The sequence below is a fragment of the Crinia signifera genome, chromosome 4 (assembly GCF_055691185.1).
Source record: "Crinia signifera chromosome 4, ASM5569118v1, whole genome shotgun sequence".
In the NCBI taxonomy this organism is placed as follows: domain Eukaryota; kingdom Metazoa; phylum Chordata; class Amphibia; order Anura; family Myobatrachidae; genus Crinia; species Crinia signifera.
The window spans coordinates 247772334-247792542 of NC_139220.1; the positions used below are offsets into that span (position 1 = coordinate 247772334).

The 20209-nt window shown below is 42.0% G+C and overlaps 1 protein-coding gene across 1 annotated transcript in view; it reads right to left on the minus strand.

Moving 5' to 3' along the window:
* Positions 1-20209, minus strand: part of AGBL1 (AGBL carboxypeptidase 1) — a 535096-nt gene that overhangs the window by 218136 nt on the left and 296751 nt on the right. The window contains exon 21 of the mRNA XM_083184211.1: positions 497-657. Coding sequence (XP_083040337.1) covers positions 497-657 — 161 coding nt within the window. The remainder of the gene's footprint in view (positions 1-496; positions 658-20209) is intronic.

The window sequence follows — 20209 nt, forward strand, 5'->3', positions numbered from 1 at the left end:
ATGGACACAACCGCTGTATGAAGTGCAATGCAATAAAATAACACATTCTCATATATTGGATTTATCCTTTATATTGTGTCCACATTGTGTGTGCCGGATGGAATAGTAATACATAAAGTTGTATGGGTTTGTTTTATCCTTATTTGCTGCTGGCATTCAGCAAACTCAGTTAAAGGTTTCCGGTCATGCGTCCAACAGCGTACAGTACATAGAAAATCATCTTTCCTTGTAAAATACAGAGATGGGCATGAACCATTATTATACACATCACAACCAATAAATGACAGCAATCATTTCCAGCAATTTAACATCTGTGCTGTAAAGAAACATTCACTACAGGATGAATGCTATATACAATACAATATATACACAAGTCATTTTGTGCCTTCCGGAGTCGAACAATAACTACTGTATGCATATTGTATTAGAAAAACACCATTTTAAACCATATTTTATATATTTTTTTAAAAAACCATAGTGGTTAAGTAAGTCTTACCTTGTTCTTGGTTTGTCAGTATTTTCTCTTTCTGCCTCTATCAGTGCCTCCATCTGGGGAAGCAGATTAGTGTTGTAAAGGGATTTCGATTGAAGAATTAGGAGTCCAAGACAGAATTTTGCTCCCATTTCCTCTAGTTCCTTTGTTCCAACTTGCAAACCCTGTGAAAGGTGTAAATGTTATGCAAATGAATAGGCCACAATCAATCTTCAAGATAAACAACTGGTATTAGAATGTGTGCACATTAATTTAACTGAATTCCATGAAACCATTAATATCTTCTACACTTGCATTTAAATGAATCTGCAACAGACTGCAGATGACGAGCCAGCACTATGTATAGAAAGGTAATGAGATAAACTATTTAGTGGCTCCATTTTTTATTTTATTTTACTTATTAATGAGACTCACTAAGAAAAAGACACCTGACCTGTTGTTCCCCAAAATATGAATATCTGGGTCAGCTGTTACAATACCAAGCCACAAAGATAACCAGAGTATAAAATAACATTAATAAAACACTGTATGGTAACCAAAGTGAAGAGATATTTTTTTATTGTAATAGTTTTATTGTTCTGGTATGTCTGTGTTTTTATGTGGCTATTGGTTCTGCTGTGGAACTAAGAGTCCCAGCATGCCCATTAATGGGCCGCAGGCTGCGACTTGTGGTTCTCAAAGTCCCAGTTTGTGGTCCAGGCTTGCTGGGACTCAGTTCCACAGCAGAACCCAATAGTTAATTGTTCTTATTTTTACACAAATCTATCAAGCTCGGTGCCCACTGCATTGGGGCACTGGGACAGCCCTGGGCTTCAGCACGGGCAGAGTTAATCCTCGAGGGGGGACCCCTTTATTAGAGGGGTCCCCACTCCCCCAGGGTCCCTGCCCAGGCTGACCGGTGAAGGGGTATAATGCTTCGGCCAGGGGAACTTGTCTAAAAAGTTTCCCCCAGCTGTGGCATTAACCTACTGGCTGGTTGGGTCCAGTGCTGGTTCACAAAATACGGGTGACGCCTACTTTTGTTCCCCTACTTTTGGGAACCAGGACCAACCCTTGAGCCTGGTACCGGTTGTACAAATTCTGGGGATCACATACTTCAATTGCTCCCTGAATTTCTAGAATCAGGACCGTCTCTTTGAGTCATGGGTGGTTTTGGCGGGGGGGGGGGGAGGGGGAACGCCCACACCGTTTTTGTTTTTTTCAAACTCATATTTGTATATAGTGGCCATATTTACAGCCATTAAATAAGAATACCTAAAAAAATACAATCAATGTCAGTTGTATGAATTTATACCCGGCATCGATCGTTTGTGGAGATGTTAGTAAATTTTCCATCAAATTGTCTTAAGTACAGCCAGAAGCAAGATTACACTGCTATGACCAATGGCTTCTCTAGAGTTGCTGATGAAATAAAGAGAAATTGGCAAATATAGAAATATTTCAAGAATGTAGTTGAGAATATAAAGAAATGGAAGGATTAAACTGTAGACACTTTTTGAGTTTCGTGTTTTGGATTTGGATCTGGATCTCCCTTCGTGCTTTGCATCTGGATTGGTTTTGCCAAAACCATCCTTTCGGGGTTTGGTTTTGGATGTGTATTTATTTTTTATTTACTCATAAAAACAGCTAAAAACACCTATATATTTTTTTTTGTTCCTACTGTATTACAGATTGAGTATCCCTTATCCAAATATCCGTTATCCAAATTATTCCGAAAAACATACATTCCAGAAAGTGAAAAAAATGTTTTTTGGCTAGAAACTAACTGGGGACATCTGTAACAGCACTACTGAGGACATGATCAGGGCCATCTTAACAGCATTATGGGCCCCCGGGCAAAGCAGTCCAGCGGGGCCCCTCCCTACACAACCTTGTGGGTGCCACTGTACTGTATGTATGTGTGTATATATATGTATATGTTCATACAGGGGCGGATCCAGGAGAAAATGACAGGGGGGCACCATCAGGGCCGTCTTAACAGCAGTGTGGGCCCCTGGGTAAAGCAATGCACTGGGGCCCTTACCCATTCTCCCCTCCTAGGGGTGGGGGGTGCTATTAGCAGCAGCTTTGATGTCCCACGGGTGGCAGGGGTTGCTCTAGCTTCCATTCAACATGTAGGACCTGGAGCAGTAACTTCTGCTAATTACTCCTTTACTGCACAGGTGGTGGGAGGGTGAACACTAACGTGTGGAAGAGGGCACTGAGCTGAATGACGGGTCCCTTGTAAATGACTTCCAGGGAGGTAGTGATAGGGTATAGTTTTATACACAGGGGAGGGTTGGATAATGGAGTGGGCTTAATATTCGCCATTTTCCGGTGGAAGGGCAGCTTGTTTGACTGCAGATATCGGCAATTATCTGTAAATAGATTTCTTAGCCTTCAATAGTATAAAAACCTAGAGTCCCATCGTTCAGGAGGTGCTGGGAACTTGGGGATCAGGAGCCAGAGCAATCCATTGACAAAAATATAAAACTGTACACCAGACGTTTGGAGCTGGAGCAGGGACCGGCTGCTGGAAGCCTAATATCTCTGGTTCTGAAAAAGATAGAGACAAGCCGCTAGTGTTGACAGAAAGGGGAGAGTCCCAGCTTTTGGACTATACTCTCAGAAAAACCAAGTCAGAGAGAACCTGAGAAATATGACTGGGAAGTAAATGAGTAATTAGCAGAAGTTAATGTGGACTGCTGCTTTGAAGTTGGATATTCTGGTATCCCTAGAAAAAGGGGATCCTCAGCTATCAGAAAAGGGCCCTTATACACCTGGGGCCCCTGGGCAAGTGCCCATTAAGCCCATACGAAAAGACGGACCTGGACATGATATGTAATGCATAATATATGTGCAAGAAAATGATTGCTTGGCATTCAAATTCAGTTTCTGAGATAGTACAAACTTTGTTTCTTGTTTTGAAACCTTGTTTCATGCACAAATAAAATATATTTGTGTGTATTTCATGTGTTTGTACAGCATAAATTCAAGATACCTCAAGATACATCATTGAAATATGAAAATATTCTGAAATACGGAATAATCCATTATCCAAAATTCTCCTGGTCCCGAGCATTTTGGATAAGGGAGACTCAAACAGTAGTAACCTCAATAACATTAATTTCCACTCATTTCCAGTCTACACTGAACACCTCCCAATTTGTTTTTAGCACAAAAGGTTGAGATACAATTGGGTGGAACAAAATCTGGGCACACTTAGAAACTGATGCTGCATACTTAGCAATACACCTGGACTGATACAACACACATGGCTGCACCACTGGAATCATACGGCACACATGGCTGTACCCTTGGAATTATATAGTACACATAGCGGCACCCCAAAAGCATTTTTAAAAAATACAATGCTACGTGTGTGAAGGAGGACTTCCAGCCTGTACATCCTCTCTTTACAGAGAGAAAAGGGAATGGGCATATACTGTATGTAAAGATGTTTTCCCTAGCAGTAATAAAGGTAGATTTCCTCTCCTGTGCTGTATCTGTACCTACATAAAGGCATAGCTAACATTCAGTGCAAAGGATAAATGCTTCTCCCTGTGAAAACATTCCCACTGCTGCACCTTAACCAAAGCATATAAGCAGTGACATAGCTATAAATTTAGATCCCCCTACCAAAAAAATTGTGCCCCCACCGTTCCTCCTCCCCCCTTCTTCAGTAAAACATGACAATGGTGCAGACTGGTTACCTGGGCCACTGTGCACCGCCATGTGTACTGCTGCAGCTCTCCAAGAGTGATGTGCGCCCATCAGGCATAACAGGGAGGACATCCCGTCCGCTGACATACTGTAGCCTTCCATTACCAGGCGATACTAGCGGAAGTGTGTGCGGGTAACACCGGCCACCCCCCAGGCACAGAGGAGGTGAGGAGACTGGAGAGGGAGGGTAGGCTGTCACCTACAGTACGCAGCTACAGTACACAGCCACCACCGCCCACTACTACTGAGTGACAGCAAACTGTGTATTAGTACAGGACAGCAGGTATTTTTCAGTGCGCCCCGAGACCGCTGGCTCCACCCAAGCCACAGCTGGGGCTGCCACACCATAGTTACGCCACTGCATATAAGATCTTTCAACAAATCCAGGCCAGAGAATTATAGAAGAATCATGGAGCCTAGTATTGTAGTGCAACAGAGCCTTGATAACCTCTGTGGCTTCACCCAGTGGTTGATTTTTGAACATGCAGATTAAATGACAGAAAATCCTCCTTTTAAGAGCCACATGCAGATTTCCTATTGGTGGATTACTGGATATTATATTACAATCAGATCAAAACAAGCCTAACTGAAGGTCTCAACAAACATTAAGTTGCATAACAGCCATAATCTGAAGAGCAAAAACTGGAACAACAACAAAAAAAAAACAGAAAGGGGGTATAGCCATGGAAAAGGGAGCGTGGCCGTGCCCCTGTTCCTATAATTACAATGAGCAATTGGTAACCCAAAAGATGATACAGGTCATAAAAAAGAGAGGTTATGTGGTTGCAATCCTGAACAATTGTATGTGCTGACACGTGTGTGTGTGTGTGTGTGTGTGTGTGTGTATGTGTTGCATGACATGAGCGAGGGGAATATCAGGGTTATGGTTATGATATCCCCTTTCAAGAAGATTACATTTTTGCATACAACACCATTGCTGAAATACTGTAGACTCTTTCTAAGCACTTTCCAAGAGGGTTTAGCATCTGCTTTGCAGGGAGATACAAGTGGAAGCATTTCTAATTGCCTTGCCAGTTGGTACAGCATTTACATCTAGCTGTCACACACAATTCATGTAGACACTCAAGGTTTATCCAGAGCAAAGCGAACGGTATTTACAAAAAATGTTGGATTAAATGCTAACATCAAAAGACTTATTTCCAGCCTTCTCCTTTGAATAAATGCAATGAATTATCTACCAATTGCATTACAAATTGCAACCCCCATTCCCGGAGTGTCCTATAATAGGTTGTATAAGGGTATATAAAAGTATTTCCACTCAGGGGGCCTGATTCAGACCTGACCGCTAATGTGAGAATTCACAGTGGACGGTGATGAGTAAGCTGCCGCCCAGACAGAAAGATTAAGCACCCTTTTAAAAATTGGCATGCATATCGGCATCCACTCGCAAATCCATACACAATTCATGGACCACCAAAAGGAATTTACTATCTGTGCATATGCAAGTAAGTCTGAGGCTTCACACTAATCTGCAACTGAGACAGAGTGAAAGTAGTCATTGTGGATGCCACGGGCCCGCCTGCTTTTTTTTTCAGACACACCCAGAAAGTGTTAGGTTTCCCCCCCTGTCAGTGAAACAGCGAGAGTATTGCAATTACCCATAGGTATTTTCTGTCACTAATTCCCCTTATGCGTGCTCCGTTTAGGGGTCATTCGATAATCAATTGATTTGTGAATTCTCTAATTAGCATTCAAGTCCGGATTAGGCTCAAAAACCACTGTGCTTCATTAACTTATACTGCTCAATTTCTCACCTAAACTACAGCTTAGTTCAGCCTCCTTCATAATGTAAGCCATGAGATTGAGAAGACTTTGGGACTGCTTGTTTTACATTAAACCATGAATTGTGCTTAGCTGATACAATAAGGTACAAACTAAAGCACCACCACAAAGGCTACCATATCAAATTGAATATCTGCTTGCATACCATAGCTGTAAAATAGGTTAAACAATAAAAGGATATCCCTAAAGTAATTTTATACTAGCATTTGTACTTATGCATAAGGTTGGACTGGCCCACTGTGTTACAGGGAAAACCCATTGCCTATTGTCCCTCTTCCTCTTGGCAGTGCATTTCCCATATTAATCTGGTAAAAGATCATGCATGCACTAGCAGTATTTACTATAAATATGTATTATGGGGCCCAGGCCATGCACCCCTAAACAAGGGCTCCTATCATTGTACTCCCCGGTGGGCTCTTCATGTCCCAGTCCGACCCTCCTTATACAACTTATCACAACTATAACACAACACACACTGGGTAACAAAATTTGGTGGTGCCGAGTGATATATGTTCTCCCGCAGAGCCCATTCTGCTCTTCTTTACATGCCACAAAAACACAAACAATTTCACACACAAATAAATATATGCATGACATAAGTGTCCATGTGGCTATGTTGCATTCTATGGGCTTGATATAAATGTCGAAGGCTAAAGAGGCTAAAATTATATAACACTAAGAAAAGCAAAAAAGAATGTTTGACATTTGCACAGAAACTAAGGTACTATGGTATGTGGAGACCACCATTTAAATTAGTTATGGGGACTGTATTTATCATAAATATTGAACAGTTAGTTAGATGAATTTGTTTGCCTTATGACTGATAAAAAAAAAAAATCACTCAATAGATGTTCTTTTATTAATTGGAATGTCAAGCCTGAGCCTGCTCAGTAAGAACCATGATATGATAATCTAGGAAACCGGTACGTGGAAAAAAATGCATCACTGACAGACCCCAAAAAATCATTCTTGATACATACAGTACACACAGAGAATTAGTTGATTTTTTTTTTTAGCAGGTTCCAAAAGAAGACCAGTACCTGTGTCCGGATCCTACAAACAAGTACTCAGCACTTCAAAGAAGCTCCTTGAAAACTCCGATTGTATTGAGTACACACTTTACATAGTCAATTATTATTCTTTGTCCATTTCAGAAAATATGTATAACACTTTTTCTGTGTATGAATTTGAAAGGAAAATGATACTGTTTGACAAACTTGGCCACACCCTCTAGTACCGGGGTCTCCCTGGGGCCATGAAGTGATTGGAGCATCAGGTGGGAGGGGCATTGCTCCTTGGTACATTTGTTTAAAATCACAATAATAGTTCAAATTCAGTTTATCCATCAATTATAATACTCTTAGCATATATTATTGCAAATACAATGTCCCCTCGTTATTTTCTTATTGCTGTATATAGTATTTATGAATATAACAGCTGGCACTGTCTGTGCAGAGTGCAAGCAGTATAAATAGAGGGTATGTACATGAACTGCACAGAAAAACTGTATGTATCATTTAATTAGTTTCTGCACTGTTAAACACTTAAAATAATAGAAGCCAGCGAACAGGGAGCGATAAACTATTCACATCAAAACTGTTAGATATTAAACTAGTGGAAGATAACACTTGGGGAGAGATAAACAGCAGTAATGCAAATGTTAGCAGCATTTACTGGCGTACAGTAGACTAAATGAATCCCTTGGCCCTCGAGAGATAAAACCCCAGGTGAGCATTCATGAATTAATAAACTGCCTATCTCCTACAATTAGGCCACCTGATTTCAAGCCATTGTTCACACTGTGTATATTTATCTCTTCAATCTGAAATGTTGGATTGCAAAAAAACAACAACACTCATGATGTCTGGCACAGGCTGCCTGAATTATATATGATTGCCTGCAGAAAGTATTAACAACTCCTTGGTTCTCTCAAAGCTCGTATATCAAAGCTGTTTTCTGCACCTGTTGCTCCCAAGAGTAGAATGTGGATCAGAGACCTGCAGAAACTGCGCACTAATTTATCCTCAGTACAGAGTCAAGAACAATACAGCTCGTACTCCAAAAGATACTCATTAAATTATGTTTTTGCTTTTTTTTTTTTTTATGACCTTCAAGGTTACAGTGTTTCACCTGCTATCATACATATTTTTTTCATGGAGCAAAGATCAGTTTATTATATCTGTTGCAGTGTATAGAGAGATGTTTCTATCTCCCAGTGGTGTATCCAATACTCTTTAAAACTCTCGATTGACTTCAGTTTTGTATACTCGTTACAGTTCCAATTAGTTGTTCACTTTATGTGATTAAAATAAAGTACATTTTATGGAAGTTGCATGTGGACTAAATGCCACCTGCAGCCACCCCCCCCCCCCCCCCCCGTCCTCGCACCCGCGATCCCCCGCACGACTGCCAATGGGGGAGAAATATTCGATGGTCGATGATCATCGAATGGTTTCTCCAGCACTTGCAGATCTGAGACACCTCTGTGGTGTCTCGTCTCTGATCTACGGGTGCTTTGTGCGGGAAGCTGACATCCGCTAATGTCAAGCTGCCCACCCCCCGCACCTGCGTTATCAGGGAATTTCCATGGGAACACCCATGAAATGCTGTGCGCTCCCATGGGTGAATCCCCCGGCCTGCCGCCCCATGCCCCCTACCCTGACTTCTGTGTGCGAGCGCTGTGGACTCATGAGCATTACCACTTGCGAACGTGCGGGGAACCGATTCAATCGGAATAACCCATAGTGTAGTATATGTGGTATATCTGTACGGGTGCCGGACGCGGTCCCGACAGTCATTTATCCGACGTCGGGATCCCGACTGTCAAAACTCTGACAGATGGGTGCCCAACGGCCACCCGCTATTCTCCCTTGTGGGGGTCCACGACCCCCATAGAGGGAGAATAGAATAGGACCGTGCCCGCAGCATGGCAGTCGCAGCGAGCCCGCAAGGGGCATTGTTGCACTCACCATACTGTCTGAGTTCAGGCAGTCGGGATCCTGACATCGGGCTAATGACTGTTGGGATCCAGACTGTCGGTACCCTATACCACACCCATCTATACCTGGTATCTGTATTTAAACTGTATAAAAATGTGCCAAATGATTAAAATGCATAAGTATAGGTAGAGTATCTTTTGTCCAATGACCTATAAATCTATAAGGCAAATCTAGTGTTGGCAATATGTGAGACCTGGCAGCAAAGTGTATTTCCTTAAGGCCGATTTTATTCGATTTGAAATCGATACAAATAAATAAAAAATCAACCAAAATGGACTTTTAGTAAATATATCCCTCTGGAGTGTTTTGTGGTGTCATATGGTTTTAATAGCTTTTAGATGTGTTCTCCTTTTTATAGATACAAAGAGAAAGTTGATCTACTGTGTTCATGTGAATAATCAGTTCAGTCGTGTATCACTATGCAACCCATTCCTTGAGGTTAATCCAGAACAAAGTACCGCTAGTAACGCAACACCAGAACAGATGTTAATACATCCCAAAATATTACCAAGAACCCAAAAGCTCCTTATTTTATCCCACTGCCCTTATTTGCTTTTCGTACTTTTTCTTGACCTATACCGTTTGTATTGCAGTGCTGTTAGATAGCAACTCTTATTTCTGTGCTACAGTATAATGTGAGGCACCTCATTTGGACAATATTAAGAGAGACATATTTCCTTTGATAATATAAATTGAAATGAGCAAGAAGTACAAAATGACGATCTATCATTAGACAGGCAGTGTGTGAGAACACATCTGAAAAAAGCGTATCCATATGGTACACCTTGAGGAGCCACATGCCACTCCAGTAAATCTCCTCTATTGTCAACACAGATAGATCTGACCAGTAGTGTCACTATGGTAATGAAGTCCATACATTAGAATGATATCAGGCCCGAATGCCCGATTATGAAGGATCGTGCAATTGATTGTATGCTTATCATGTGCACATCGTGAAGTACATTAGTCAAGAGGTCACGCAACTGATCATACGTGCTGCACACATATTATCAGTTGGGATGGCTTGCTGTTGTAAGCAGATTGTATGTGTTTTGTAGCACATATGATCGATCATACGATCTGCATCATATGCAGGTCATTCTAATGTATAGCCAGTTTAAGTGTCATCCATGCAAATCTGTTTATCTGCAGAGCTGCTTTGGATATCATCCATTACAATCACCCCCTACTGTCACTACTAGATCTGACTTCTAGATTTGTTCTTGACTTGTATCTATGCAGGCTGGCTTCGGAAATCAAAATGTACTGTACGTACTCAAACATCACCATAGTCATGGAAAAACCTGGTATAAAGTGGAAGGTGATAACACACCAGCCAATCAACTCCTACAGTAATGGCCCCCATACACTAACTCGATTTGGCCCGATTCCAACCGTTCCAAATCGGGTCAGTGTGATGTTCCACAGGTCCTATGCCCAGTCTCGTGCACATCAGACCTGAGTCGGAGGTCGGTCCGGCATGCAGGTCTGACCTCACACCTGACTCCCGGCGGAGTGCCAATCAGGGAACATGGGTTGCTTGTGATCCGTCACAATTTAAAGGACAACTTGTGATGGATCACATTTGACCCTGTCACATGGGAAGGTCCCGGGCAGCCTGCGGGTGATCCGCTGGGCTTACACTGCTGCGAGAAATCGCAGTAATGTATGTCCAGCTCAACTGTCATTTTTAAAACACAGCTGATTGGCTGGTGCATTATCACCTGCCACTTTATCATCGCTTTATCTCTTTACCAGGCTAAACACATCTGCTCCACTGTCTGCAATATGGCAACATTACATGTTAAAAAACTTCTGAATTCCAAAGGTTAAAATGTGTAATGGGTTTATTGAGAACAGATTCAGTAAATATATTCTGAGCAAAATAAATACATTTATAAAATTAAGGTGGACTGGTGTTATACATACTTTGCATATAACTCCTTTAAATGACATATAAATTCTACAAATACCGCTAACGACAACACTGAACTAGTACATTCCTAGTGTAATTGTATAACATCAATTGACCGGAAACCTTTAAGCTATGTGGAATTCAAAAGGAGATAATAAGGAAATATAACTTTAAAAGGCAATGTTATAGCACTCATATTTATATGTTCATAAAGAGGAGATGTATTATTGAAATCTAATATTAACTTTCTCTGTTATAAAATCGCCAAGCGCAGAGACAGTATGATTGAAGAATTTCTGATTTAGGACGGAATTTAAGCTCTGAGTTATTAAGAAAGCCAGTAATGGCTAATTTGCATTTGGCCTGATTTGACCATTCAATACACTAAAGAACTTATTCTGGTCCATTTGCAGCAGTGCTACATATGAACAGGGACTGATGTTGTCTTACTATGCATGCGCATTTCTGCGCATACGCATGGTGCATGCACCCACGATGAACAGGACAGTGTGTGTGGGGCGGAGATGGGTGTGGGGCGGACCTATTAGCATATGGGAACGCCCAGCATTTCATGGGCATTCCAATGACAATGCTGGGTATTTTTATGTTAACCGTGACCTGGGTGCGGGGGGCATGCGGATGACATCACTGGATGTCAGCTGCCCACCCATTTCCTTCCCGGCGTGCATTCATATCTAAGGATGCTCAGAGCAACCTTACACATGCATGCACCATCCACATCTTTCAATGGACGGCGACCAGCAAATGATGTGGGGGTTTCCTCTGACCTGTGAATGGATGTTGCTGTGTTACATCCATTTGCATGCCCTGCGTGAGATTCGCCACAAGTGTGACTACACATGCACCTAGTCCCCCAAACAGAGGGATTCCCTGGTGATGCCATAGAACTCCCATCTTAGTAAACAAACACCTGAGTGTGCAGCCAACACATTTACTATAAGAAAGTTTCTCTTCAGCCTTTGTCTCTTCAGCAAGTCAACTTTAGTTTGTTCAATTACTGTAGCTGCAAATATACAAATCAACAGCAATGCCTGATTCCGCGTATCCTTCCTATTCACTGCTAAAAAGCAACTCCCAGACTTCCTCTTCTCTGTAATTTAAATAATGGACCCACATTGGCAAAATGAAGCTCAAGGCAGCTCAGCGCATAATGCGCAAGGCACGATGATAAAATGGCATGATTACCTCAGTATCCATTTGCATATGATTACATATAATGCCTCTTACTATGGTAATGAGCATCATTAACTCCTTTGAGAGGTATGCATCACGCCTAGTATGTGTATCAGTGACTTGGGTTAACGGCTTCTTGATTTGCCACAAAACACCATTTTCAAAGACAAACACAGGTCAAGAACATTGCACATTCTATCGGTCTCCCAGCAGATGTAAAATATTATGGGGAAAAAATAGAGGAGGTATTTTCAGGTGTAAAATATGAAGCTTCTGGAGAATACAGACGGCTGTAGACTAAAGTGTTTTATTAGGTTGCATCTGGTAGAGCTAACAGCTCATCATTACAATAATGTTATGTTATGGGTGAACTGTGAATTTATTTAATCGCTTCAAGCTAATTTGGCTTATATTGAGCATAATAGGAGACCATTAAGCAACAGGGGGCATAATTGGTAATTTTTTGATATTCCAAATCTTAAATAATTAACCAGTGTTTCTCAGCAAAGGTATGAAGTTCATTACAGTTAGCCTGCAGGGGTTAAGATGAGAAAAGAGCAAAGCAGTTTAAGGTTTCAATGGTTGTAAACATTACATAAACCACAAGGTAATTTAACCTCAGTCTACATGACTTGTTTTCATTGCCTGTAACATATTGTTTGTATGAAACAGTAAATCATATAAAATATGACTATTCACACGTTCAGTGTCATTTACTGGCCAATTACAGTGAGCGCGCTATGTACAAGGAATATTAGGGGCAGCTACATGGTACAATATGAACTACTGATATGGGGCCAGATGCACTAAGCTTCAAAAGTGTTAACATGAGTGATAAACAACCAATCAGCTCCTGCCTGCCATTTTTCAAACACAGTCTGTGACATTGCAGGTAGGAACTGATCGGCTGGCTGTTGAAACTTAGTGCATCTGGCCCATGGACTATTATACTGCAGTGTGATGTACTATATGTTCTAACACAGATCATTGTTGTTAATAATCTGGTACATTATCATGCATGCACTAGCAGTATTTACTTGCTTGACAAAAGAACATTAAAATACTGAAATGCGGTACTTGTTTCCTAGCACGGCGCCCAGATTTATTACGTACGCAAGTGTACTGAAGATGTGATGCGATTTCAGTAAATTAGTTAATAGTTAACACATGTCATTACTGTGTCAGCTGTATGGATGTGCATGTCTGAATGTGTTCCTAAAACACCAGCACTATCCACGCCACCTCGAAGCGTGGCGAGTGCAGCGAGCCCCGCGAGGGGTGGTGGAACGCGTCCTCTGACCTTTTCATACCCCCACTATCCACGTGGGCATGGAGTTGATTTTATACAGTGTGGTGAGCCACCGAGCCCGAAGCATGGCGAGTGCAGCGAGCCCCGCGAGGGGCTGCGGATTACTTTACATGTATTACGCGTCCGCTCACCACGCTTCAGGCTCGGTGGCTCGCTGTGCTCGCCACACTATATAAATTCAACTCCACGCCGGCGTGGATAGTGGGGGTATGAAAAGGTCGGGGGACGCGTTCCGCCGACGCTTGCCACGCTTTGGGGTGGCATTGATACTGGGGTTAACGATAAACAATGGCATAGGTGCAGGTTGTAAGCAATTGTAAGCACCTATCACATCTCATACTATGCACACATCACATGTCATACCATCACATCTAATTGTAAGCACCCATCACATCTTGTATCATGGGTGCTTGTACAATGAAATATCGAATCGCATCGCATCACATTTGGTGCACTGAGATTGGATTCGATATTTCATTGTATAAACACTCCTGTGCACTTTATATGGACAATTGCATCGCATGCTACAATAATGCGGCATACAATGCAATGCGATGCAATTTCACTACGGTGAATAACCCAGTACATTAAATGCGTACTGGGTGCCGTGCTAGGAAACAAGTACCTGAAATGCTGCTGAAGACCAGGAGCATCAGAATAGGAAGGATAAATAGGCATCAGCGGTCAGGCAGGGAACTTAGAGTGGCGCCTCTTTCAGACGTCCCATTAAAATCAATGGGCAGTCACTGATTGGCTGATAGAGCAGTCTATAATGGTTCTCAATCAATCAGCGGTTCCCCACTGACTTTAATGGAACAATGTGCAAAAGGTAAGTGGAACCACCCTCCTTCCTCACACTGAGCACTATGCCGCCTGTATTGCCCACCCCAGCGGCAACCGGCGCTGCTCACCCTGCTAAGGACACAGCCGGCATCTACATGCTTTGGATACTGAAGGAAACACTGCACTTCAGATACACAACCAGCACCATCACACTGCCGACACAATCACCAACCTTGCACTTCTGACATTTATCACCTTCAAACTGCCAGCACCCTCGAACTGAGGATACAGCTAGCATTCATGTGCTCCCAACACTGCCTGCAATCAGTACACTGCCAACGTCCCTCATACTGAGGACACCACCAGCACCCCTGCACTACCAACACCCCTTGTCACAGTAAGTGTACTATTGGTAAATCCAACATTCACTATGGCCCTTATTCAGATCTAATCGCAGTACAAATTTGTTCTCAAATGGTCAAAACCATGTGCACTGCAGGTGGGGCAGATGTAACATGTGCAGATAGAGTTAAATTTGGGTGGGGTGTGTTGAAACTGAAATCTAAATTGCAGTGTAAAAATAATGTATCCAGTATTTACTCTGCTCCGCCTGCAGTGGTTTTTCCTATTTTGAGAACAAATTTGTACTGCGATCATATCTGAATAAGGGCCTATATCCGTCCTGCATTGTGTCCAGCCTGCACTGTATCCGACCCATACTTTATCTAACCTGCACTGTATCCTGCACTATATCCAACCCTCACTACTGCATAGCTATTTTGTGAAAGCACATTAAGGGAAGCATCCTGGCTGCACAGTATAGCTGTGAATCCAGTTCTGGGGCTGCCATATTTTTGGGTTTCAGAGGTTGTGTGTGATGTCATGAAGTGGTAGTCTAAGGCACAATGGGGGCAGCTCGGTGGCATTATTGTTGCCCCTGATAATGCTACGTTGCTGCCCCCCATTGTGCCTTAAACAGACACTGCATTTTTTGCAATGCGACAGAGTCATGTTGGGAGGTATCCAATGCTCTGCTCCTGCACTTCCCTCACAATGTATGATTGCCATCTCCTGTGGTAAAACGCCTTTCTGATCACGTAACCTGTTCAACACAGGTAAAGATAATTATACATTGAGAGGGAAGTCCAGGAGCAGAGCATTGTGTTCCTCCTGGCATGGGTCATGTTGGGATGTATGCTATGATGATATGCACAGGTGAATTTTGACAAACACACTATATTTGGGGTGGGGCACGAAACATGCCTCCGGATGACTTAGATCATTGGTTCTCAAACTCGGTCCTCAGTTCACGTTTTACATGTCACCTGGCAGGTGCACTCATTACTGACTGACACATTTAAAAGATCCACAGGTGGAGCTAATTATTTCACTTGATTCTGTGTGGAGACCTGGAAAACATGCACTGAGTGGGGTCCTGAGGACCGACTTTGAGAACCTGTGACTTAGATGAACTTGACTGGTCTCTGATTCAGGTCAGGGTCTAGAAATGTTTGAACACAACAAGAAGTTGGACACATACTGTATTTGGATCTGAGGAAATGTGAGAAGTGGAACTATTTTTAAGTGCATACAAACAAATAAAAATTTTGTTGAACAGATACTTTTAGCAGTTTTGAAAAATAATTCAGGAATCTATAGAAATAGGATTGGAACACAACAGCGCTGTATAATGGCTCCAGGTCAAATTAAATGTTTTAAGAACATATTTTTTATTTAAACTTCACGCATAGCAGACATAATAATGTTTTTCCACTGAAAGGCTTTTCGCCACTGGAACATAATTTGAATAAAGGTACATTTTATTCTCTCATGGTCCCCAATATTACTTTTGTAAGGTCATTAAATTACAAATAAAAGCTCATTTTGGTAGATATATTTTAACTTGAAAAAAAGCATATAATTCTTTTTTGCTCTTTTTATATGAAACTTCCACTGCTACGGGCACATAAAAATCTTATAAATTAATAGCTACAGGTTGAGGAAAAAATGTTCCCGTCTCATAAGTTAGAAAATTACAAAATGTCCATTTTTAAGGTAATGTGCAATAGTAAAAAAGGTGAATGGTAGAAACAAAATGTAACACTCAGGAGCGTAGCTATTTCCAAATCTGGTCAGCTGCAGAAATTCCGAGCCCAAAATAAGATTTTAATAAGACTTTGAAATTGAAGGGATTTTTGTATATTAGCAGCAGAGAATGACACATTTGAAAGGACCCAAGGTAATATAATATGGAGAGGAGAGAAATTTTGCACTAATGAAATTGCGTAGTAGAACAGGCCATTTTACAGAGGTGCGATGTTCTAATGACACAAACTGGTTTTGCTTCAGTATTCGGCTGAATTCCATTAAATTGAACATGGACACAATAATCCTGTGGTTTGGTGTAGGTGGGAAGGAAGAAAAACATGGAGGCAAAATGAACTATGCTTAATTTTCCAAATGCAAACCTAGAACCTCATTCAGGTCTGGTTGGATATGTGCCATGATTTGCAAAATTATTTTTTAAATTTGCAATATTTGGTAGGGGAAGGCGGGGCTAGTTGTCAGAAGTTGTTACAGGAATGAGTCTAAAAACACACCCATGTCCTGCAGCTCATGCAACTGGGAACAAGTTTGAATACTGTATGTAACCGTCAGTGCTCAGCAAAACAGCGCTAACGCAGATGTATTTATGTAGTAGGTGGGATCAGGCAGTGGGGACCGGCGGTAAAGCGGTGGGGAGCTCCGGAGGGGGACACGCGCGTCCACTGGCGGGGGCTGGCAAATCTACCGCCAGCCCCTGCAAACATGAAGGGTGCTCCATCTGAATATGCGATCCTGATTCGATTTTGACTATATAGTCAAAATCTAATGTCAAATTGTACCATGTGTACACAGCATTAGAGTTATGGAATTGGGACTCCTGCACATGGCTTGTGTGTGCTTGCAAAAATAGGATACTGTATGCCCAGCAATCTGTGAGCTGCTTACATGCCCTCAGTCCCTCGCTGTTTGCTGTGAATAGTGCAAGTGAGTGACATAGGTCTCCCAACTGCCCCCATCTGTGTAAAACTGCTAGCCGCTTGAAAGTGGGACAGTTCCAAAATAATAAAACTGTTCCACTAAAATTGAGACAGTGTGGAGGTATGGTGTGATTTAGATTTTTTTTCTTTTCTGTATAGGTTTGCTATGGTTAGAAATTTTGAAAAGAAAACAGGCAGAGGTACAATACCTGACACTACAACAGTATACTGTTTGAAGCACAAAAAGAAATTGGTAGGAGCTGAGTTCACACACCCTCCCCTAAAACACTTGGGCACGCCTGAGTTTTTCCTGTCACTCCCAGAAAAAGTCCGGGTGGCACCCACAAACGCCGGCTTCCTGTCAATCAACTTGCAAATGCCCAGCGATGAAAAGACTCTTTATTTTATTGCAGGGAGGGCAGTGCGCATGCGCATTACAATCCGTACACATGCAGAGTTACAGTATTTAATAATTGCCCAAGCTTTGCCCAAATTTGCAGCCATGTGATCAGGTCTGAATAACCCCCTATATGTCAAATGTACCTTTGTGATAAAAATACAAAGTTTTCTAATGAACACTTTTTACAGTATATGAAGATTTTGTATTGCTTATTTTATCCTGCCACCCCACCCACCCACCCACCCACCCACACACACACACACAAATTCCTCCATTTAGGGGGAATAAAGAGGCCAGGGATCCCTGTCATTGCATGGAGATTCCCTGGCCTCTGTCATGGGTTGCTTGTGCATCCCCTTGGGTGCCTCAAGCTGCCCAATGGTGAGTTTGTGTTTAGATGCCTGCAGGTCAGATCACTATAGGCATTCCATACTATCCCTTCAGAACAGGACACTCTTGGATTACACAAGTTCTGTGGCTGCTTAAAACCAGAAGAAATCTAGGCCAGCCACAGAATCTCAGTAATTCATGAATTCCCAGTTTAAAGGAATAGTATGGTATGCATTTGGTAATGGAGCAGGAATATAAAGGAGCATATCAGGACATACTGCAATGTGATGTACAGCAAACATTAGGTACATATTGTCATGATCCAGTGTCTGAGAAACACATTCTTACCCTCTAGGTGTTTCTCTAGGCTTGCTCTGAAGTGCACTAAAGGTTCATGGCATAGTAAACAGACTACAAGGGCTACGGTGTCTTCCACAGTCATCTTGTATCACTCATCGTGTCACTTTGGCACATACCTCTTTGCTGCACTCTGCTCTCCCTAACAGTACCCGCTGCACTCATTTCCATTAGTAAGTTCACAGGCTGCAGCCGCGCTTTCAGCACACCGAGTTTCCCTCAAATTCCCAAACATGGGTGCGGCCATCTTGCGTGAAGTTGCATGAAGTTTAGCAGTCAATCTGGGAAACTTTACTCTGACATCACTTCGACTAAGCCAATCAGCAACACCTTGTTACCACAAGGATGCTGGGAGAAATCCACCAAATAGTCAGTGCAATGGTGTCTACAGCCTTGTAGTATCTTTGGATCTGCTCCTGTGATTTTCTGTATTAAGATCAGTGATTCAACATCGATATGCCATCGGTTCCAGATGATCTCTGTGTTTCCTGAAAGCTTCTTAGCTTCTCCAGCTGTCAATACCAAGTTTTCCAGTCACCTCCGGTTACCATTGATTCACCATCAGATCATCCATTGCCCCAGCCTTAACTGCACAATACCTGCTTCACTTATACCCAAGTACCACCCTTTTCTATCAGTCACCAGTGCTTTCCTTCTTTCCTTTATATACAATATACTATTGATGTTTATCACTGGAGACTCCTAGTACCACATGCCTGTATCCTCAGCTGACATCATTCCTTTGGTTCCAGCCAAATCCAGTCATCCGTTGGTTCCAGCAACTCCAGCCGATACCCAGCTCCAGTCCGGTCCAGTGATTTTCACATTTCACTGGCATAGTCTCTTAAGCTGGCCATACATCAGACCAACCTGCATACAACCTGATCGAATACAGGTTGTAAGAGTGACCAAACGAGCGATCATATGTGCTTTAAAAGCACAAGCTATCTGCTTACAATCAAAATGAAAGCCAACGGATCATATGTGCAGCACGTATAATCTGGGAGCCGACCTCTTGACCAGCGGGATGGCGCATCGTAACAACATTAGCCACGATGGGCACACGATCCCTCGCATGACCCATCAAAATTGTGTGGATCGGCCAGATATCATTCAGCTGTATGGCCCCCTTTACTGTTGCACCCAAACACATACTCATCTTCCCAGAATGCAGGTACTTATAGCCATGCCTTCGGGCCCTCGACTCTACCTCACTCCCCGATGTCATCCCATTGATGTGAGTTCATTTTATTAGGAATCCTATCTTCCTTTACAGTACAGCTCCTAAGTTTGACTCACAAGCTAACGCAAGTTCAACACTCACGTGACACAAATGAGATATAGAAATTATATCATCACATGGTCATATTAAATTTTAGTTAATGCCATTTCCACAACATTCAAGCACAGTGAATGCTGACTTCCAATAAGCCTGTAAAGCTTATTTTATTCACCAAAAGCTTCTATTTTAAAGAAATGACAATGCAACTCGCGCTATGTAAATATGAAATAATTCCCCTTGTACAATATGTCAAACATAGCTGGAAACAATCTGATTCTAGACATATTTCTAATTTTCCGCATGCTTTCCTAGGAATTAATTTCACACACTACTACATTTTTATTAGGTGGCTACATTGTTTATTAGGGGATTTGTTATCTAAAGCATTCACGTTAATGTCTATACAATTTATATACTTTGTGGCATTTAAAATATTATCTCGTCGCAAAGAGCCTCTTTGCCAAACTGCATACACACACGAGTCTGTCTATTGTTACTATGGGATTATTATTATACTGTACTGTATGTTTTATACACAAAATAGTAAAGGTTTCTAATCAGTCATGATTTAATGATTTAAATGAAAGGGTAGCTCTGTTCCATGACCTTAATTACATTT